At 40.6% G+C, this 23,150-nt stretch overlaps 1 protein-coding gene across 1 annotated transcript; it reads left to right on the forward strand.

Moving 5' to 3' along the window:
• Window positions 1–257: 257 nt before the first annotated feature.
• Window positions 258–21,819, forward strand: CUNH6orf118 (chromosome unknown C6orf118 homolog). Its single transcript, XM_085300767.1, has 9 exons — window positions 258–947; window positions 2,281–2,403; window positions 5,527–5,586; window positions 7,271–7,395; window positions 9,589–9,647; window positions 13,781–13,968; window positions 16,396–16,449; window positions 17,432–17,493; window positions 21,729–21,819. The coding sequence occupies exons 1-9, from the start codon at window positions 258–260 to the stop codon at window positions 21,817–21,819; spliced, it is 1,452 nt and encodes a 483-aa protein (XP_085156893.1).
• Window positions 21,820–23,150: the final 1,331 nt, after the last annotated feature.

Below are 23,150 nucleotides of genomic sequence, written 5' to 3' on the forward strand. Positions count from 1 at the left end.
ACCAAGAAGTGTGGGCAGATGCTGAGCTAAGCAGGAATTTACTAGCCAGTCTAGGTCTCTTGGATTATCTGTACACTGCCATGTATAGAAGGAAGATAGCATGTTTTCTTAGGCCAACTCTTTTTAAAATACAATGTAATAGAATAGAAAAGTTTTAGTATTTGTTACCATCTAAAGCTCTCCTCCCCCCCCCCTTTTTTTTTAAAGGTAGATTTTGTCTTTCCTCTTTCTTTTAAGCTGCAGCAGTCCGTTTCACCATGGAGAGAAGCTGGCAAATGAGGAGCCTGACTCATCTCCTAGATAGCATGGAAATAGCCCACAAAGATGATATTAAACTTTACACCTCAGGACATTTAAACCATAACAAGCTTTATAAACCCTCAGAGAAAATAAAATGGGGACAGTGGGATTCTGCCAGGAAGCAAACCAGCCTCATGAGAGAAAGAGATCAACTCCCAGGTCAAAATGAGAGAGCTAGGAAGATGAAAAAGTTTTCAAGTAACTTTTATGCCAGCATCCCTCCACTTCCAGCACACATTGACTCTTCCTTCCCTACCAACAGATATCAACAATCTTCTGTGACTAAGGTTGGTCCCCCAACAGATGTATCATTAACTCCACTGGAAAGTTTAAACTTGAAAGCACCTAAAAAGAAAGTGAAGGAGGGAACTGACAGACTCAGTACGCATCTCCAAAGACATGAGTTAGATGTGTCAGAGATTATGGTGCTGAAAAACAAACCGTTTAAGAACAGCCAACAGTATGTTGCTGAACCTGCCCAGGAGAAATACCAGTTTATACCTTCATACTTGGCTGGTATAACTAAAACTGATCAGTTTAACAAGTTCCTGCATTTCCAGAGGGAGTTCATAGCAAATCATGAATTACTACAGAATGATTTCACAGGGAGCAAAGTATCAAAGCAGCATGAAATGAAACTAGCTAAGGTAAGAAAAAAGTTCCCAAATCGATGGAAAGGTAAAATTTGCAAAATCTTTCTGTGAGAAAGAATTGGTCTAGGGCATTATGTGAGTTCCGTGAAAAAGATGGGGTTTGAGCGAACATACCTGTCTCTTCTGCTTGTCAGAGTTGATCCCATTGCTTAGCCACTCATTTGCAAGATGCATGTATAATGTGCTTCAAAACCTAGAGCCAAAAATTGTGTTCCACTGTGGTCCCTTCCACATCTTCATGTGGAGATGTGGATTAGATATACAGTTAAGCAGGATCTGGGACAGCAGCTCTGCAGGAACCATGTTCTTGTTTTGTAGCAGCAGCAAAAAAAAAAAAAAAAAAAAAAAAAGAAGAAGCTACCTTCTTCATGTGTGTTTTGGAGTATGTCTTTGCACATAGAGAGTTGCCAGTTGATGAGATGCAGGCTCAAGCATGTGCAACAAGCAGAAGCTGCTGAGGTTGCTTGAGGTGAGGCTACCTGGAAGAAGCAGTAGCAATCTATCTCATCAGTCTGCTGAAAGTCAGATGTGGAAGCCAAGGAGCAGGACTAAGATACTGAATTCATAGAAGTCAGGGATGGAGTTTCATGAGAACTGAAAAACTTTCCCTAGTCCATTATCTACCTAAAGAGCTTGTTGTGAAAAAGTTAATCTTAGGAATGGAGCATTTTGAAGTGTGGCCAGTAACTCTAGATAAAATGTTCCTATGACAGAGGAAATAGCATAGATTGCCTATGAGACATTTTCTATCTCAGATTTGTTACTCACAGCTGATACGTAGAACCATGAAATTCTAAAGTATGATTTTAACTGTTGCATTCCTGAGCTAGGGTTTCTTGGGTTATTTATTTATTTGTTCATTTATGTTRTCTCTCTGAGCTATCAATTGCTATAAAAGATGCAACATGTTTTGAGGGCTGCTTCTCACAGCCCTGGAGATGCTCTGTCGAAGTTAGTAGAAACAGAACGATTTCTTCTTATGGAAGGACTAGCTGTAAACATGTAAGCAAAACATTCAAACATAAGTGCAAGCCTAATGTGATAATTAGCTTCTGCCCCTCATTTTTTTGGTGGTCAGTACATCTTGTCTTATTGGATGTGAACTATTTTCTTATTGATGATCCAAATACAGAAATCAAGTTGTGACRATGGACTTGATCTTCTAACCATTTATTCTTCAGTTGCTGGCCTCTCATGATATTTTTTACTGCATACCATCAGGATGGATGGCATGAATTTGAACCAAATAACATATTTTGACAGTAACTGTTTTAGAGCACCTTCTCTGCRTGCACTTGCATAGTTGTTCATGCTGATGATTGTACAGGAGCTCCAGAAAATCCGTGACTGCGATCCGTTCCATTTCAAACGACTGCAGATTGCTGAGAAAGTGTTTGAAGATATTTGCAATAGCTCTTTGATATTTGGTGATATTTTGAAGGAAATTAAGGTAAGAAACATTCCTAAATTTAGCATGACATAAGCTAAATGCACATTAGCTACTATTAATCTTATGTTACCTCCCAGTAGCCTTTACCAACATTTTTCTCAGCACCATCTGGCACATCTATCCACTTTAAGCTACAATGAAGATAGTGATAGTTCCTAGGGAAGCTCTGGAAGTGTGGGTTAGACAAGTGGACAGTGCGGTGGATTGAGAAATGGCTGAAAGGCAGAGCTCAGAGGGTCGTCATTAGTGGYRTGGAGTCTCGTTGGAGGCCTGTGGCTAGCGGCGTCCCCCAGGGCTCAGTACTGGGTCCCATCCTGTTCAACTTCATCAATGACCTGGATGAGGGGACAGAGTGCCTCCTCAGCAAGTTTGCTGATGATACCAAGCTGGGAGGAGTGGCTGATCCACCCGAGGGCTGTGCTGCCATTCAGAGAGACCTGGACAGGCTGGAGAGYTGGGCAGAGAGGAACCTCCTGAGGTTCAACAAGGGCAAGTGCAGGGTCCTGCACCTGGGGAAAAATAACCCTGTGCACCAGTACAAGCTGGGGGCTGACCTTGTGGAGAGCAGCTCTGCAGAGAARGACCTRGGAGTGCTGGTRGATGACAAGTTGACCATGAGGCAGTAATGWGCCCTTGTGGCCAGGAAGGCCAATGGTCTCCTGGGGTGCATTAGGAAGAGTATTGCCAGCAGCTCGAGGGAGGTGATCCTGCCCCTCTGCTCAGCCCTGGGGAGGCCTCATCTCGAGTMCTGTGTCCAGTTCTGGGCTCCCCAGTCCAAGAGAGACATGGAGCTACTGGAGAGAGTCCAGTGTAGGGCTACGAAGATGATCAGAGGGCTGGAGCACCTGCCCTATGATGAACAGCTGYGAGAGCTGGGCCTCTTCAGCCTGGGGAAGAGAAGACTGAGGGGGGATATATCAATGTGTAGAAGTACCTGAAGGGAGGGTGTCAAGGGGACGGGGACAAACTCTTTTCAGTTGTCCCATGTGACAGGACAAGAGGCAAAGGGCAGAAATTGAAGCACAGGCAGTTCCGCCTGACCGTGAGGGGGAATTTCTTCCCTGTGAGAGTGACAGAGCACTGGACCAGGTTGCCCAGAGAGGCTGTGGAGTTTCCTTCTCTGGAGATGTCACGGCCCGCCTGGACGCAACCCTGTCTACCATGCTCTAGGTGACCMTGCTGAGCRRGGAGGTTGGACTAGATGACCTTCAGAGGTCCCTTCCAACCTTACTGATTCTATGGTCCTCTGATTCTATGACAGTGCTGAGAATTTATATTCTTTTGGAGACTTTTATCTGATCTCTTGCTTACATGTTAAAATCAAACATACCCAACAAACATGGGCTCAGAGAACCATTTTTATCAGTAATGCTCTCAAAGGAGCTGATTTTTCCCCCATTTGAGCTTATTCTTCCACTGTATGTAGGTAAGCAAACAAGAGCAGAGACTACAAGTTTTAACAGATATGCCACTACATGAACAGAAATTCATTTTACCAGTCTGCTCAGCAACTTGAGCTGACATCATTTCCTTCTCTAAGCATCATGTTAAAAGAGAAAGGAGAAATCACAAGGAAAGGCATACCTCTGTAGATCGTTCAGCTCACAGATGTGTGTTGCGCATGTGGGGCAGGAGCTTTTGGGAGCAGAGCCAGGGAACAGACAGGAATTGGCCTTCTCTACCTCTTGCGTTTGGTAAGGACTTCCAAATCTAACCCCTAGTTGTGAGGGGGGAAGACACCTACTGAACCAAGTAGGTGGAGTGGCTGCTGGGGAAAGGGGGAAGAGGCTGAAGGAAATAAGGCACACAGACGCATGACTGAAAGCGGTGATTGTGAAGAGCAAGGAGCATTCAAAACTTGTCATATTAAGTGATTCAGGAGCCGGCTATGATTTTAGTCACTGCCTTGATTCATTTTAATTAGGGCTACAACAATGTGCATATGTTAAGTGTTACCATCCCTTTCTTTATGCTGACCAGTGAATTAAACTATATGCCTGTAAGACATGAGTGATTATGTGTTTAGTATGTTCAAAGTTCTGTTTCTGGCCCTACTGATGAGTCAACAAACCCCTTCCATGTGTCCCAGTGTTTCYACTGTGACTTTACACCATCTGATTTTGTAATTATAGTGGCAAACCATGATACTCTTCTCCTGCAGTGTGCACAGGCTACAGGACAGCATCATCACAAGCAATGGTTACATTTGCACTGGCTTTAACATCTCCTTATGGACAAGTGGGAAGGGCAGTCAGCTACTGGAAAAAAAAATGTATGAGTTCTTTTCCAAGCTTTCTGCTAATGCACTGTATGAGTTACATAAACAGATACCAAACATTTGGTTACCACTTAAGCACTTAAAAAAGAAAGCATCACTAAAAAAAACATCAAGAAAACTTTAACTCACTTTCTGGAACTCTAGCCCTAATTCTAAAGTCATGAAAAAGTTTTGGAAAAAATCAAAGCATAACCTACTAGTACATTAGTTTTCCACCTCTCCCTTTGACAGCTACATGTARTTCTTATCTGACTAAGCAGTGTTGCCTATTCTCGTCTTTTGATTTTACGCTATGCTGAAGAATGACTTTTGAAACCCTTTATGTGGGGACAAAATATGTTTCTTTCTCTTTTTGGACATTCAAAATAGTTATTTGCACATGGAACACAACTAAAATATAGGAGAAAACCAAATTGCGCTCTGATTCTGCATGCTCTGATGTGTTGTTAGTGATGATAGAAATCCTACATTGACTCTCCCCGTAATAACTGAAGGGTAGAAGAATGTCACTCCTATATATCTGCTGACAAAATAGTTACCACTAAAATCTAACAGCTGTAGGTGAGAGAAGAAAATAGGTGGCAGACAGTGAAACTCAAGACATTCTTGAGGAAGAGAAGCAAGATGGGTAGGTGATCTGTGCTGAGAATCACATTGGCAAGGGCAAAATCCAAATTATCAGCTTTGGTGGATTTTGAACAAGATCGTGTGCAAAAACAGAAGTAAATCTTTTGGCACTAGCAGAAGAAGTATGATTTTTCTGGAATCAGAGTGGAATCAGACTGTGTAATCCCTGGACATTTTCTAATGTTTCTAATGTTCTTCCTTCCTCTCAATTTGTTTAGAATGAATATGAGCTGTACATGATGATACTTCTGGACTCCCTGCCTACAGAACGATACAAGGTAGTATTTACTTGTTAACATTAGCTCTCAATTAAGCCATAAGGTCTTAGTTTTTTGAAAATAGGTGCTTTTAGATGGACAAACAGACATGAGTCTTTCTTCTCATCTTTTTGAGAACCTTAGTCCTGCGATCAAACTTATTATCACCTATTTGGATATGTCACCTGTTGTTAGTAACAGAAAATGAGCACTATCTGAGCACTGTTTTAGTGGTCTCTTATGAAACAAATAAGTAGGTTCACTTTCATTCCTAGAAGAGTCATGTTGGATCTTGGAAAAATTCGCCCTTCTAAGTGGCAAAGAAAACATCCCCTGTGTCCAGATCATTATGGCCATGGTACATAGGCACATTAGAATCATACAGCCCATTGCACAGAGTATGAGGTGGCTGCCTCAGGTAAACGTTCTGCCTCTTTTTCGTAGGGATAGTAAAATTGGAATTTGAATAGAAGGAAGGGCAATAAACATGGCAGAAGAAGGTGCCAGTATTACAAGCTGTCATTTCCTCCTTAGCAGGACCATATTATTCTCTCGGCAGCCGTTCTGCAGAAGTCCTGCTGTGCAGGGGGTTACACTAGTATAAGCCTGGCAGTAGTAGTGCCACACACCCATTCCCTCACCAGTGACATCTCACTTCTGGTAGAAGAAGAGAAAGGGGATCCCTGCCAAGCCTAACCATGACCCATGGGTGATTGCCTGGCCCAGCCTTGGCCTGGTCCCATCTCTGCAGTGGTTCCTGATACCCAGGGCTTGGGCTGCTCCYACTGCCCTGCTCTGTTGGGACAGTAAAAGGGATCCGGGTGGTGAGGCCCAGCCCTGGCCCACTAGGAGCACTCTGACACCAGCCCTGGCCCCAAGGAGCTGCTAGCCCACATGGTACCCTGAGAGAAGATGTGTCGTGCTTGGCCCAGTTCTTCACCATGCGCTTCATGGCTCTGGGTCTGGCAGATCTAACCTGTTGAGAAGCATATTTACTTTTTTCTTTATTGATTTGAGTCCATTTTGTGCTTCTTTACCTGATACTTTTGCATTCTTCCTCTTTTTACCTTCCATACTTCAAAACGATTCCCCCACCTCCCTTGTTGGCTCTGTAGATGAGTGCTCTCAATTGACCCTGAGCACATCCTTTGGATATACTCTGCAGATCTCATCCCAGGTATCCGCTCCCTTTGGTGCTGAGCCTGGGAGCTTCTGTGAATTATTGACAATCTGTTGAAACCACAATGAATGGTAATGATGAACCTGGCATGTCTGACAGCCTATATGTGCTTTGTCTAGCATAAGTAACATGCTGCTAAGCAGCAAAACACCCAAAAGGATTCTCTGGAAGCAAGGGTTTTGGATGGGTCTGAGTCTTTGTTATTGGCCTGTTGTGATATACAAAAGCAACCAGTGCTTGTTCTATTAGTCATTCTATTTAGTCAGTGCTTATTCTATTTTTAACAACCCTATCTACCAATTGCAGACTTCTTTAAGTGACTCTAAAACCCACCATAGTTTTTTAGTTCATGCCTGGCCATGTCAGCTCTTACTCTCATGCCCAGCTCATTCAGAAGTCTCCATCAGAACTGAATTTTACTGAAAAATTAATTTTAATATTGATGCCAATCTTCAGAGAAGAAAATATTATCCAAAGATACATTTTACATTTGTTCACATTTTACTCTTGTTTTTACATTTGCAGACTTTGAAGGCTCAGGTCAAAGGAATGGAAACAAGACCCTCAAAGGCTCAAGAAATACATGCAGCCAGGAAAGATGTGCAGGTTCTTATGAAGAAGGCGAAAGCTGCCCTGGCAAGAAACCAAGAGTAAGTATTGTTAATGCTGGAGACCTGCACGCTCTTGACCCTCTAGTGACTATCGCGTAGATGGGATAAAGCAGCAACAAATAATCAGTTGTAAAAAAGAGCAGTTTTACAGACTTCTGCTCTTAAACAGAAAGCCAAGGAATCATACCCTTTGTATGGCCTCCTCTAGATAAAAAACTTTCTGCTTTGTTTATTATATGGTTCATTTCCACCCTCTCTCCCCTTTCTTGTATCAGTTGCAATGGGAGACACAGTTTAGCTCTGAGCAGGGGAAAGGGATTTTTGTTTTGCCATTCCTGACTCTGACTCATCTCCACTAAAGAGCTTWTGTAGCTACAGAGAAATCTGCTGACCACAAGGACTGCAGCCTGCATCATCAGGCATTGGAGCTGTCACTTTGTTGAGTCCTTGGCTTCATTCCTCGCTGTGTAGACAGCGTAACCTGTGCTTGTGTTTGTGTGCTCTAGCCCAAGACAGGACTTAGTCTGACTTCCTTATTTTGTCTGATTTATTTTCAAACTTCCTGAGACACTCTGCCTTCTTCAGACTGACCTAGCATTTTCATGCCTCTGTCTTCAACTTTCCCCTGATATTTTGTATTGCAGCTTCTGAACCTTCTTCTGCTTGCTCCAAGCTCTGATCTGACTTGCCCACCCGTAATGTTTGGTCTTGTTGCTGTTTAATTCTAGACCTCCAACCTTTAGGCTTGAAAGCTGTCCTGGTAGGAGATCTTGCATACATACTTCCTTGTTTTCTTCYCTACTCCACTGTCCTTCAGCAATCCGAAGAATTAACAAGTCAGTCTTGAACTCAACTGATGATTCTCCCTTCTTTTCCGTGCCTTTTTCTTCTAAATTTTTTTCTTCTTACTCTAACTAGATTAGATACTCTAAGAGGTCTTTTATGTCTGCTTTGCAATGATTGTTTTCATTGTATTTAGTGTGTACACATTACAGTATTTACACTATGCTTTCAAAATGTACTGTCTGTGATTCTGCAGTTATGATACTGGAGTACGAGAGAGACTCATGTTCACTAGTTTCTCCTAGTGTAAACAGTCAGGATGCTAATTAACAGGGGCCCAGTACTCTAACACATGTACACATGTCTACAGAGAGAGAATTCATGATGTGGTAGAGTGGGATAAAGTCAAGCTGCCATGAATTTAAGATGGATCAGGGACATGGTGTGGAATATTTATAGACCACACATATGTTAATTTTATCTAGGCTACAGAGATTGATTTTTGTGTAAGCTTTCATAAATATTTTAGAAGTAAAGGAGAAAAAATATGACATTTTGTTTTCTGCCAAAGGGCTGAAAGGGAATAATGATGAACAACCCAGAATGATCTGAAGGAATTCTTGAAAGATTTGACTACTATAGGATAAAAATCCTATAACTTTAAGACCTTTTGAGCCTGGACAGTAATTTGTTTCCAGAAAAGCGTAGGAAGTTGCACTGTCCAATTGATAGCTTTCTAATTTTGCAGGAAAGCTAACAATCAAAATCTGATGTTCTCATGCATTCATTGATACTAAGAGCTTAACACCAAAYTCTTCCTCTTTTTGCCAAGGGTCATGTGTAATTCTTTCTTTATATGGGGGAACCATCTTTGGCCAGTGGCAAACGGAAAACATTTTCACACAAACCTGATAACTTCTTTTAAAATAACATTGTTTAGTAAAGTTAGAACATCTGGAAGGATTTTGAAGCTCTGGTGAGGAGAGGGGAAGTCAGAATGCTGAAATATATACAAAGAACTGAACTGTCCACTTATATTATTGTACAACCTATATGGCTCGCTATGTRTATAAGTAATATGTAATTGCTTCAGTATTTCCACTAGGTGAATAAGAAGTTTTCCTTCTCAGGAAAAGAAGCTGACATTTTAATGAAGCAGAGGGTGACYGTCTGACTCCTGTTAGCTTTTCACACACTCAGTTTTTCTCTCCTTTGCATCACTGAGCATTCAGATCACCTGGAGTCACGTCACTGTCTTTAAGTGAGCTTAAATTTGCTTTATGTTATATTAGAGCAGAATTTTGCCTCTAGGTATCAGTAATAATCTTGATTACTGTAAGAAATGGGGGGTCATCTGCATTAACTTRTGCTCATGCCTTGCTCATTGTATGGTATTGAAAACACATCTGTGATCACCCTACAGTGTTGTTCTCCTTTGTTCTGTTCTAGACTGCAGAATGAATTAAAAATGGTGATGTGGGTGAGCCAGAGCCCTGAGGATAAAACAGGTGAGTGATATGACAATTCTAACTCAAATGAAAATGAAATATGGTCCAAATTAGGGTACTAAGGTGTCCTAAATGGTTTGAAAGAAAACCAAGCCAAAAAATAYCTCAGTTGATGAGGGTTTTTTTCTGTTAGTATGATGACAATGTGCTGGCACCTAATGAAGTCAGGTACATAACATATTTGCTTCATTCCTGATCTCATCTAAAACCTGTGGATGTCAATGGGAGACTTTCCAACGCTTAAGGAACCTAGAGAATTGCCAAATTGTCTCTGTGAGTCTGTGCCTGATTCTGTCACTGTAGAAGTCACAACACTCTGGTGAGTTAAAGATGTCTCAGAGGATGGTATGCAAAACCCTTCAGCTGGCAGAAGTGTGATAACTGTATTTCATGCTTATCATGTGATCATGTGATTTTATAGGCCTTCCTAAGCTGCTTTTCAGCATTCACTGTATCAGTCATGGATGCTCTAGTTATTCATACAAAACTCCAGACCTTCTTGGCTGCTTGCTAGGTTTCTTCRTTTAATAACATCAATGAGGTTTACAGTCTACTTATGTATTTCCTGAGAAAACTATGTCTTTTAATAAAGCCTTTGATCAATGGAATCTAGATCAGAACCTTTGAATTATCCATAGTAAYGTAATATATGTAAATCTAGAAAGTTGTGAGAGGAAAAAAAGAAAAGCTGAGTGAATTTGTGGAACTGGTTAAAATTTGGAAGTGTCATCAGAGTAGAATACAGTATGATTGATCTGGCCATATAGTACATCTGTATTCTATGACTTTATTGAAAAGCTATATTCAAAGCACAATTTTCTTCCAGAACATGAGAACATAGTGGTTTGCAAGTTATAATGCAGTAAATAAGGAAATAGGTGTTTAAGTTGTGATATGAAATGCCTGATGTCTGATAGCACTGCTCTGATGAAAGAGGAAAACAAACCTGCTTTATGTGCAATGTGTTAGTGGTCCAGTGTTCTACTGCAGGCTATGTGGACTCGTTACCTTCACTGTATGTGGTTTTTACTGCTGGTATCTACCTCTCTTTTATAAATACTTTTAGTAGGAATAGTGCTGCACAATCAAACCAGCTTCTGCTTTTTCTTTTTTCCTCAGAAATTAAACTGGCCCCAATTTCTCCCTAGTGTAACTGTCTTCACGTCAATGAACGTATGCCTGGATGCAGCTGCCCTGAATGTGTGCATTTCTACAGCATGGTACAATTTTTGAATTCCAAAGCTTTGCAGCCAACTACTAAAAACCCCATAAAATCAGTCATTGGCTCTAGCTCTCCTGCAGGACTAATGAATAAAACAATCAGAAGTTTCTAGGCCAAGGCAYTTCTGAGAAATGGTTTTGCATAAAATGAGCTAAAAGACATTCAAGCAGTGGGTAAAGGTTTCTCCCTCTTCCCTTCCCTATCAGTTACTAATTTAAAAAATACTTGTTCGGTTAACCTCACATTTCCCCTCCTCACCTTCCTCAATTACACATTGAGGAATCAAAACCAGCCATGTCAAAAAAGATATAAATGTTGCTGTTCTTTTTGTGTTACASTTATATTTAGAAGCTCCAGCCATGAAACTGGGGATGTAAATGTGCTAACAAGTGCTGGTGCTTCAGAGAACAAGGCTGTGCAAAATATGTTTTTTGTTTTGGGAGGCGGAGTGCTGAGTAATCAAAAATACTTTCTTCATGTTAACTTCAAATGAGAACTTATGATTTTCCCAAGAGAAAATAATAGATTTTTTGGGGAGTTAAATAAAATGTTTTCCTAACCTTTTTAAAATAAAAAGGCACTACTTGATTATTTCCAAGTAGCATTTCTGTAAACCCCTACCAGGTCACCCAGTAAYCAGCCTGACCCATAAAAGGACACAMTGAGAARTTTCTAGGCCATGGCATTTCTGAGAAATGTTTTTGCRTAAAATAAGCTCTATCATTTTGACTGGCCTGTGTAAAAGGAAAGGATTTTTGCAAAGGTGGTAGCGGTTGGCCCTTGGGACTGGGGGAGAGGCAGGAAGCACAGTCGTACACTTTCACCATGCAAGGCCGCACACAGCTCAAGTCAGGCTCGTATTCTCTTCCTCCAGTCTGCCTCGCTTTTCATCAATGCTGTCATCCCTCACTGAACTATTGACTGCATGTAGATACTGCACCGCAGACCAGAGGGAGGCAGAGAGGGGCTGGCTGCCTATCGACAGCTGCTCGGGAAGTAGGAAATTTAGGTGTTCTGGGATCACAACAGGCAGCCTTTAATCATTAAAACATCCTCATTACCCAGCACAGTGGCATAGTCTTGAATCTGACAACACTGCACAAAGCTGTTACATTGCAGAAGTGGCTAACGAACTACCATTGGCTTTGAAAGTCCCTGGAGCTCCAGGGCGGCACTTGAGCCACCAGAATTTTCTTGCTCTGCTCACTGCTCCAGTCAGCCGGGGCGGTGGGGGGGGCGGCTGCACCACTGGCAGCTGCATCTTGCACCGCAGAGACAGACCACTTCTTCCTCTCCCTCTTCCCATTCCCCTTGCTGATGCCTTTCCTCCCTCCCGGCTCTCTCCTCTCTGAGCGCTCAGTAGTGGCAGAGCCTGGGAGGTGTAGCCCTGCACCCTGACACCTCTCCTGGCTGCCCCGCTTTTCATAGCCTCCCTTTGCAGACAAACACCAAGAAATGGACCCACAAGTGAGAGCACAGTGTGACATGGAGGTGCAGTGCTGCCAGGRGGCAAAGCAGTTTATTTATACAAGCCCTCTGGGAGTAAGGGACACTATTTGTTTGTGCCTGCAGCTCCTCATGCTCCCCAGATGCCTCGTGAGGGGCTGGATGGAGGCAAGGACCCATGATACAGCTCTCACCACAGTGCAGCAGGCACCAACTGCCCACTTCCAGAAGTAGGGCCTCCTTCCAGAGGTCCCAAGTCCCTCACACCTTTCCCCCTCCTCCTCTACAGCCCCGTCAAAGGCTGGGCACATGTCATTCCCCAGGGCAGAGTGAGCAGGAGGAAGGACAGCTTGGTGCAGACCAGCAGAGCAGCTTTGAGTGAGCTCACTCAAAAGCTGCAAAAAGCCAGAGAGATTTTAACACAGACAAGACCCTGGCTGGGCAGGAGGATGAGATGGCTGTGTAGGGTCTTGAAGGCTAGACATAGACCAGCTAAGAGAGGCTAAGCCACCCTGGCAGCTCCTCCTGCAGAGGAGGCACTGAGCTCTGAGCTCCTGCAGAGGCGGCAGCTCCCCAGGGAGCCTAGCCCAGGGCTTGCTCCCCGCCAGAGCTGTCAGCAGTGTGCACAGAGCCAGCACCTGCTGCTGCTGAGATAAATACCCTGCTCCATTTATCCTCATGGCATTTCAGACTGTTCCCCAAGGCCACTGCTCTGCCCTAGACCACATTTAGTGTTTATACCATCTGCCTGATCAACAGAGTGCTAGTGCAGGGGCATGCTGAGGGAACAACAGACCTTACCATCATAGGCAGATTTCCTCCCCCCCCCCCCACTGGACGTTCCAGCTTTGAGCTAGGATTACTGGTGGGAGGTTTGGGTGGTTTTTTTTGAAAAGGCAGGCATTCAATGTGAGATGGCTCTCACACACTTACCTTAAAATGTTATTTGTTTRAAGCTCATATGCTCACATTATTTTCTTGTTTTAATGTAGGCGAAAACAAAATTGGCCCAGAAAGTACTTCTTAAGTGCATTTTCTAGATTGTTAAGGGGGTATGGCATGTTTATTCTGCTCCTTACATGCTGTTACCAGTTCTCCATGCTGGTAGGGGATGTAGCATGGATTTCCTCCTTGGCTGCGTTCTCATTGTATCCAGAGCTTGTCCATGTTTTTGAATGAAATGCTTAAATTGTCTTGGTTGGGGTGACTGCAAAGATGGGTGGCACAGCTGGTGTGGGGCAGAGATCAGTCTGACTGAAATGAAATATGAGTAGAGTGAGTGTGAGCACCAGGTGACCTGGGTGCAATGTTGTGGGTGTCCTTGGCCTTTATTACGTGGCTTGGCTAACTCAAGCTTGTAGTTGGGTATGTCTACTGCAAGCACTGTGGACACAGCCATAGACACCAGGTAGTTTTCACTGGCAGCTCTGTCCTTGCAACCATGTGTGCATTTTTATACTTCCAGAAACCTGCGGTGACCATGAGACAAAAGAGGTAGTAGCAGAAACTCCCTCTGTTGCTGAACAGCTTGAATCAATGAGGTGTAAAGTTCTCAGCACATGGGAGGAAATGATGATACTGGAGACTGAGAAGAAAGAAAGAATGGCTTGTGCTGGGATGGTAGATATGACGAACACTTTCAGAGATGTAGAGGCAAGAAATCATTAATTCTAAATACTTTCTAGCAAGGTATCTTGAGAAGTGCTGATGTCTAGGTACTACCATCATGGGCTCTCTAGAGCTGAGATTGGCACTTAGCAGTCTATTTTATCCTCTGAGAACATAACAGGTATATCTAGCCCTGGCCATCCTCTGGCTCTAGTTACCACAGTGTCCAGGCTCTTACYCTGCAATAGAGTGCTTTGTAGTTGACCCTTACTGTAGATGGTGGTCTATGGACATAGGGGTTATTTCACCATTTGTGTCACAAGTTGGGAATTTTGTAGCCAAATAATTATTAAACAACTAGAGCAGCATATTTTTAACCTGTTGTGTTTCTCAGCTTGGAGGATGGTAATAATGTCCACCAATAGGTAGGATTTTGAAGTATCCTGAGCTGTCTAACTCATCCACCCTTGAAATCAGTGCTGAAATGCCTAATGACTTCAACAGGGACAGTGATAGTGTAGTGCTGATGACAGCACAGTGCTAGTAATCGCTGGAATCTCATTTCTAGGTGCTTAAATACCTGAATGTGACTGCAAATCTTTCATGTGGGGTATAAATGACCATATATGTGAACACATTTCAGCCACATAAATGAAGGGTAGGTTTTAAGTCTAGACTGAAAACAAGAGGTCTGTGATGGATTGCTGAGCTCAAATTATTGATTTTTAATAGAAGAAAAAGAATACAAATATTAACATGCATATTTATTACAGAGTAGTGCTATTACTTCTTTATTTTTTTGTAGTACAGTAAGCACCATCATTTTTGCTTGAGCTTGCATTGTGACTGGTGCTGTACAAAGCAAACAGTGGGAGACAGGCCTGTTCTGAATACTATACAATCCAAGGTACAGAACTTGCCGAGATTTTCTTATGTGCTAAAAATTGCATACTGAATGTGGCCTATGTGAGGACCATTTATACTATAAAAGTTAAACACTTGCAAATTTCTGCAGCAATGGCACATTCAGCATTAAAACCAGTATTCCTTTTCTACTGGCAGTTGTGCAGTTAGAAACAGTGCATGATCTCAATGAAGCCGCTTTTAACCYGTCCCTCCCTGTCATTGGTTACACTAGTAAGAGTTCCAGCTGTGTGAAGTGAGGAGGTGATTTCATGCGGCTAAATAGAAGCTAAAAGTACAGTCAGCATGAACAGGGAATAATGTGTCACTGTTAATGGTGGGCAAACAGCAGAATGTTTATGTAGAGATTGGTTTTGGATAAGCATCTGGAAGGTCAAACATTTCTCCAAACTTTCTGTCCTCTAAAGCAGAATTATAGCTGCTGACATGACATATAATCCATTTAATTATTTGCACTGAGAGTAAAACAGAGCAGCCAAAAAGTCACAGGAAAGCTGAGAAAAACTGCAAAAATTGCCCCAAATCTTTGTTTTTGTCTTTAACAGTTCAGGCATAAAGACTGCCATTGTGTTCCTGTATCATGCTTGGATGCCTTTAAATTGAAAGATATATTCAAAGTTGCTGTTTTGCCAGCCAGCTCTTTCAAATAACTCCTTGTGCTGCTACCTAAGAGCACAAGATAGGAGTCTGTCACTTGTTTCTAAAATAATCGGCAGGCCTCCAAGCATCAGTAGGGGGCTCGTGGAGAAGATGAACTCGATTAATTTAGACAAATGTACTTAGTATCAAAATATTAAAACAATGAATAATAGCAACTAGTCATGACACCTTCCCTTCTTTGTTGGCAAGCAGGCGATCTTAGGCTCTGTGCACCTTCAGTGTGTAAGGGGTGCTGCTGCAGCGACGTGAGAAATGTGTATATGAAGTCTGGTCCTCTGAAAAACAGCTACTCTGAGAAGTTGCTCTTCTTGCTTTTTCAAAAAAAAAAAAAAAAAAAAAAAAAACATTATGAGAATTCAGAAGGTCTTTAAATATAAATTTCTAATCCTATTGGGTACGGCTTTTGTTGTACTGGGCTTTGTCTTACTGTAATGAAAAAGTAGAGGCAGCAGATGGCAGTGTTGTATAGTTGTTGCCTCAGGAGACAGCCACATCAGGCAAGGGAGAGAAACCTCTGATACTCCRTAAGTAGCCAGGAGGGGAAGTGGAGAGGCCCCTTCAGACCACTGAAGAGTTAGCCCTTCAAGGATATTTTGGCTGAATGTCTGTGTAGGCTCACTGAGTTTTTATTACTATTGATAATAATAATTCATCATTTAAAACATCTCTCCTTTGAAAGAGCAAGCATATTATCATTTAAGACGAGCAAGCTAATTAAACTAGTGCTTTTCCATATTCTTTTAAAACATGATTTCATAATGCTGCACGAGTACAATGTGTACTTTCCCACACAGATTACATTTTTAAATAGGTAAGTCAGTTTGATGCATTTGCTTTTGCTGAAATGTTTTATGACAATTTAACTGATCTATGATATTGCCTTTTCAGACTGAAATTATGAAAATCAATTCATCAAACATATTTCTTCAATACCAAATAAAAGTAAGTTATTTCTTTAGGCCCCAGTGYGATTCAGGCATAGTGCAAACTAATTTCTGCATGAGTTACTGTCACTAGGTCTAATCCCAAATAATTGGAAACCTTCTCTTTGGCTTCAGCAGGTTCCAGATTAGGCCTGCTGAGAACAGCTGGCTAGAAAGTAGAAAGGTAGTAGATACATATTCAGCTATTACTGAAGAGAGCTATCAGTGTGCTTTGATTTGAATATTTACATCAAAGCTGCAAAAGCTCCCATTTTCCAGCTGTAGTGAAGGCACTGGAATGAGGTAAGAGAGCCTATGGTAGATAGCTGCAACTTCTAAAATTCACAGAATAGCTCAGCAAGAAAAGCCTGGAAAGACTTCTGTAAAATAAATGGACTGACAGATGCCTGAAAAGAGAAGAAAAGTGAGTAATAGCTTGAATAAAACAATCTTTGGTTCAGATAATACTTCACTGAACACTCTGAAGCCTGATGCTCTCTCTGTTAGTAGCCAAAAGAGTAGGCTTTGTTTAGATGTTATTGAAATGTGAAACATAAAGCTAGTAGCACCCAGACAAAGTTTTGTCTAGTAGTTCACTCTAAAAACCAGGAATGGACATGTATACTGAAAGACAAAAATCAAATAATTTGTATAGAAATAATTGCTTTAACAAAAGCAATGCTATAAACACCCTTCCATGTTTATACATTAAGACTTGGATTTACTGTCTGTAGAGTTCTCCTCACGGTATGAGAGTTGGCAAGAAGTGAGGCGTTATGTCAGAATCAAAGACATGCATAACTTCTGATGTAGTGTTAAATTAAAACTCGTATCACACAGGAACTACTTACTATAATTTCTGTCAAGGTTAATGAAGTAAAAATATTGGAGTATTTTAAATGCTGATCAGACACATCACCAATTAATATCACTGCAGATATTTTCTTAGCCACTGAAAGATATTTCAATATTTCTCTAAATATATGTATTTCTTTTTACAGGAACTTGAAGACAGTATCACAGAAACTTTAGATAAACTGCATATCACGCAGGAAAATCAAAAGTAAGTCTGTAATGTTCAAATATGTTATGCCATTATAGTTACACAGAAAGTGTTAGAGTGATGGAAACACGTGTTTTAATAACTTGTGAGACCACAGTTAGAAAGATTAGGTATTAATAGCAGCTGCATGTTGCTTGCATAGCGCATACAATAGCAGCTTGGAGTCATAATCAGAGACTATAGACTTGACTTCAGTACAGCCCAGTGTGTTAAACTAAGAAAAATTAACAGTGGGAATTATGGTTAGTGTTTGATTATCATCCCTGATTGCTTCAGTTACTTGTTAATACAGAACAGACACATTATGGCCCTTGTGAAAACCTTTTAAGCTTTCCCACAGTGTCCAACCAATGTTTTCTCACACTTCACCTGGAGGAATTCTGCCCCTTGTCTGCCACCAGGGCCAATTTTGGTATCTCTTTTGTAATTTTTTTTTTTTCCCTATTGGAACTGGCTTGAGATTCCTAGGCTTGTTTCACATAATTTTTTTCTTCCTTTCTTTCTCTTTTTTTCTTTCCTTTTCCTTCTTGCTTTCTTTCTTTCTCTCTTTCTTTTTCTTTTTCTGTGGGTTTACAGGGTCAATCGCAAGCAATTGAGTTAGCTTGCTTTAAGAAGCTAAAGTTAAACCATGTGGCTCTGGCCACCTATCAATAGTGAATTTATGTGTTGCTGTGGTGCTTGCAGTATTTAGCTCTATCCTAAGACTCTGTTTATTCATGTTATKTTTTTAACATTCAGAAGCCTTGGATGAGGAGTCATCCAAGGTAAAATAGCAAAGAAGAGAGGATATCTCTGCTTAATCATTGACCATTAATGCCATGAAATGCACATACTCARCTAGGTACAAGCTTCAACATATATAGTATACATGGTATCAGACTGGCATGAGTTTTAAGTGCTGCTCACAGGTTTGCTTTTCAGGCCTGCARTGCAGTTTTGCAAAAAGTGAGCAACCTTCAGCCATAACTAAAGCTCAAAATGAATTGAAAAACTAGATCTATAAAATAGCCGAAAAGTCTAGTTTATTGTTAGAATTTAAGGGAGTAAATTTATCCTTACAAGAAATCACTGCATCCRGGCAAATTAGGCAGGTCTAACTTCTTGCTTTACTGCATGCCTAATTTGTTGGTTTAYATTTGCATGTGCAATGTAAATGTTTTCATTTATCAGTTGCAGGGAGATGTTGCGGCTTAGAAAAAGGCCTRAGCAATCCATGAAAAGCCTCGCTGACCTTCCTGTATTTTGGATCAACCTTTTTGTGTTTCAGACATTAGGCAGATATTATGGAGTTGTCTCCTGTTACCATAATACTATGCTATGTGAGTGGTTTCTGAGATTTAGATGTCAGGTCTTATTTTTTGTGCCATAGGCACAAAAACATCCGTTGTGTTTGTATGAGTCTGTGAGCTGTACACTTCCAGTGTTACAGTTATGAGATTGGTGGCAAAAATCCAAGACGATACTTACAGATGGAAAAGAAAATGATGCATGAATGTAGAAAAGAATGATTCTATTATCATCCTATTGCCAACACTTAGGGTTACAGGAGGTCTGTTTTGCTGACACAGCAGAATTTTTAACATTCAAATTGTGCTGGGAAAGTAAAAAAAAAAAAAAAAAGCCTAAATGTTTATTTCAAAAGTCTTGAATCTTAGCAATACAGAACCTTGAACTCAGATCTTATGAAATATAAAGATTTTCAAATCACTTTTAACTTAAAACAGAACATGCTGGATTTAGGAGCTTGTGAGGGTCTTAAAATTAAGGTTAAGCTTCAATTAATTTACTGTTTTGGATTCTTAATTAAGTTGGAATTGCAAACATAAGTTTACAAGTAGTCTCTGCACTCACAGCACTTTTGTTGTTGGAGGATGGCAGTTTGAGTTAGCTGTCAGTTCATGAGCTGCTACCTAATGATCTAAGCCCACTAATATATGATAATTTCATGAACATGGAAAGTGACCTGCTTTATGATATGAAGTTACTGTATATTACRTTATTAAAATTTTCTGAATGGATGCATTCATTAAGTGTAATGAGGGGAAGGGGAAGAATTGGAAGAGAACAACACTAGAGTAACRCATGAGATCTAAATAAAAAAAAATCTCCCCACAAACAACGTGGAAAGCGGTTATTACACAATAGCATATTTCTGGCCTCCTGTTTAAAGGCCAAATTGCAAGATTTGCTTTGCCAGAGATGAGCACTAGTAGATCTGGAGCTTATGGACAATTACAAAATTACATGCTCCCTAGGTGGAGAAAAGTAGAAATGTGATTTGTAGGCTGTGCAAGATTTAAAGCATTGGTCCTTACAGCAGGTGGAAATAAAACATGACTGTGATTTAGGGAGAAATTGTCACTGCCATATTAAGGGTCTGAAGGATTTAAGGTGCAGTTGCATAGACAGTTGCTTAGAAAATACAGGGCAGTGCATTAGCCTACTTTTTGGTATTTCTTTGTTTTTGAAAGGTAGGACAGCAGTTTAAACTGGAAGGGCAATGGGACTTCACAGACAAAAATCAATGCCATTTCACAGAGAAAGCTTGGAAACAAATGGAATGCAATTCTGTCCAAAGGGATAAGGAGACTTATTTTGTGAAAAGTAAAAATTTGGCAACATTATTAAAACAGAACAATCAGTCAGTCAAAAGGTTATTATAAATAAAACATTGAGGTAATTAGTAGTAGATATAGTTGAATACAAGGTTAATTAGTCTCATTTGTATGATGTTAATTATTAAAAATAATTAGCCCTGAGATATTTAAGGAAGTGTTCTCACTAAATGTTTTAAAAAATGTAACAGAAAGACTCTAACATTTTGCTTCCAGCAAAGCGTATGTATAAACCTTTTAAAGATGCACACTGCTGTCAGATATTTGCATAATAAGTTGCTTTATAAAATAGATGTCCAAAATTCTGCCCTCCTAATGTTACGAATCATATTTCTAGAGCTGACATTATTCCCTTTCTCCAGGACAGATCAGGGAGACCAAAACAGCAATAGTAGCATGAGATTTCTGAATCAAAATCTATCTTGAGGCATAATAGTAGTAGGGTATCTAATTGTCTGAAGTCAAAACTGTATCATCCCTTGCCCTTAATGCACATAAGATAATTTAGATGACATTTAATTAGAGGCAAAGCATAGATTAATCCTTACTTAATATCTACAGCAGAAGCTTCCCCCAGGTGCTCAGAAATTGTCCAGTGAATTGGGGGCAAATATTGAGCCTGTGACTATAGCTAAATAAAATGTTTGCAGCAAGCAATTTACTCAGCCAAATTTCTTCTTTCATTCTGCTGCAGGAACATGATTTCTTCAGGCTGAGCAGCTATTCAATGAAAAACCTTTTATTTTTAGTGCTCATTTGCTAAATTAAAAATACTCAAAATACAAAAGCTCAAATACAATTGGACAGCTGTAAACTGATAGATTAGGTCGTGTAGTTTTATTTGTTTTCCTAGTGGCATGGTTGTGCCCATACCTCTAGTTCAAATAATGAAGTTCCTTTTGGATTTAGCTTTCCATTATCATTTGTATTAGTCAACTGTCTCRCTCAGGTCTTTGTGGACAGTGACCAGAATACAGCTACAAAATTAGATGAAACACTTTCATTTTAATATGAGTAAATATTTATAAGGAAAAAAGCCCATCCATTTATTGTCAAGTCTTAATGGCACTGCTTGATCCATGCCCAGGTCATTGTAGGAAGGGTAGGCAACAGGAAAGCAAGCTGTGCTGTGCATACAATGATGYCCACACAGCATTACAAAATGATATGGACTAGTGCTGTAAATATAAACCATCTTTATTTTCAGAAAATAATGCCAGGTCTAGAAAATATCTCTCTTGGTATTAGAAACACTTGGAGGAGAAGAGCATATCTTTATGTTCCCGTGCTGCTGCATCTAATTGAGAAGAGCATGCAGGGGAATGGTAGCRAAAAGGATTTCCTCAGCTCATTGCCTAGATCTCTTCCAACAAATTTCAGACATCTGAGGTAGCAAGATGTTACTGAGGATGAATCATCCTCTGGTGACAAATCTTTCTGTCTCTATAAGCAACCTCAAGTGCCTGAAGTTAGCTGCACTCAGTCTAAGTTACTTTTGTGTGGCTCATAACGGAAAGACTCTCTGAYACCACCTGTGCTTGCACCCAGGTGTTGGCTGTCACTGATTTAAGTCTCATTTTCTGCCCACTGATTGTGTTTCTGTATATTGTGCTTTTTTAGGAAGGTATGGGAATTGATAGAGGAGTTCTTTTCACTTGAAGAAGAAGAAGTTTCTGAGAATCCAGAGGAAAGTAAGAGCAATGAAATGTAGGAAGGTTAATACCCTCTTCTTCAAATGTACTTTTAACATCTTGAAATTGTGCAAATGGAACCCAGTCTTGAAAAACTACTGTTGGATCCTAGAATCAAATATTAAAATTCAACTTCAAAATCAGAAATGTGATTCCATTTTTGCATACATTATTGTGAATAGCTACACTGTCTACATAAAGAAATATTTCCTTATACTATTTTTAGAAAATGTCTTGTGCTAGTAACTTTTATTAAATAGCTGTGTTTTTCTGTGGGCACTGCTCTCATTTAGTAATGGACCCTTTATTTATGGAAGCATCAGTGAGTATTAATTAAAYTCCCAGGATGGAGCACACAACTGGAAGTTATTTAAGTAAATTGAAGCTGCCTCTTTGAAATAAGATTCAAATCACTTTGTGAACATTCTCAGTTGCTAGTCTTGAGTCAGGCCTTGAACTATGCTGGAACACTGTGGAATATAAATATTTCTTTTAGGAGCCTTTTCATGGTCCCAACTTTTTGGCTTTTATMTTATGAAATCTAAGCCATATTTAAATCAAGTGGCAGCATCTGTCTGATTTTGMAGAGAGCCTGAAAAGACAGATGAGAGAAAACTTTTGACTGAAAGAGATGTTGTTGTGCATGCCAGCAATAAAGTTCTGCTATGAGGTTTGTTTCTGTTTACCACTATGAGAGAATGTGAAAAAAAAGCAGGAAGGAGAAGGATTATACCAACTACATGGCTATATCTGTGCTAAAGGAATATCATACTTTGGCTCATGCACAGATGAASCTGGGCACAATGGACTCATGTTTCTTCCAATTTAGTAAGTTATCAGATGAGAGGGGGCCATTGGCACATTCACACTTAGTAGCAAGCAAGACAAGTCCAGAGCTCCTGAAGTGACTAATGCATATATCTGAATTAACTGGAAGGAAAAAGGCTCATAAATTGTATATCTCAATCTGACCAAGGTACATAGTCTACTGCTGACAGATCACAGAATCACAGAATGGTTAAGGTTGGAAGGCACCTCTGGAGAGCACCTAGTCCAACCCCCCTGCTCAAGCAGGTTCACCTAAAGCATGTTAGACAGGATTGCATCCAGGAGGGTTTTGAATATCTCCAGAGAAGAAGACTTYGTAACCTCCCTGTGCAACCCGTTCTAGTGCTCTGTCGCCCTCACAGTGAAGAAGTTTTTCCTTATATTCAGGTGGAACTTCCTGTGTTTCAGTTTGTGCCCATTGCCTCTTGTCCTGTCGCTTGGCATCACTGAAAAGAATCTGKCCCTATCCTCTTGACAGCCTTCCTGAAGGTATTTATAGACGTTGATAAGAGCCCCTCTTAGT

Source organism: Rhea americana, unplaced genomic scaffold (genome assembly GCF_003343005.1).
Source record: "Rhea americana isolate MKP2758 unplaced genomic scaffold, rheAme1 scaffold_169, whole genome shotgun sequence".
NCBI lineage: Eukaryota > Metazoa > Chordata > Aves > Rheiformes > Rheidae > Rhea > Rhea americana.

Excerpts from the sequence above, each read along its gene's own strand:
- CUNH6orf118 (XM_085300767.1), top strand. The coding sequence starts at position 258 with ATGGAGAGAAGCTGGCAAATGAGGAGCCTGACTCATCTCCTAGATAGC. Across the intron at positions 5,587-7,270 it reads TGCCTACAGAACGATACAAG|ACTTTGAAGGCTCAGGTCAA; the intron begins GTAGTATTTACT and ends TTACATTTGCAG. Across the intron at positions 16,450-17,431 it reads TTCTTCAATACCAAATAAAA|GAACTTGAAGACAGTATCAC; the intron begins GTAAGTTATTTC and ends TTCTTTTTACAG.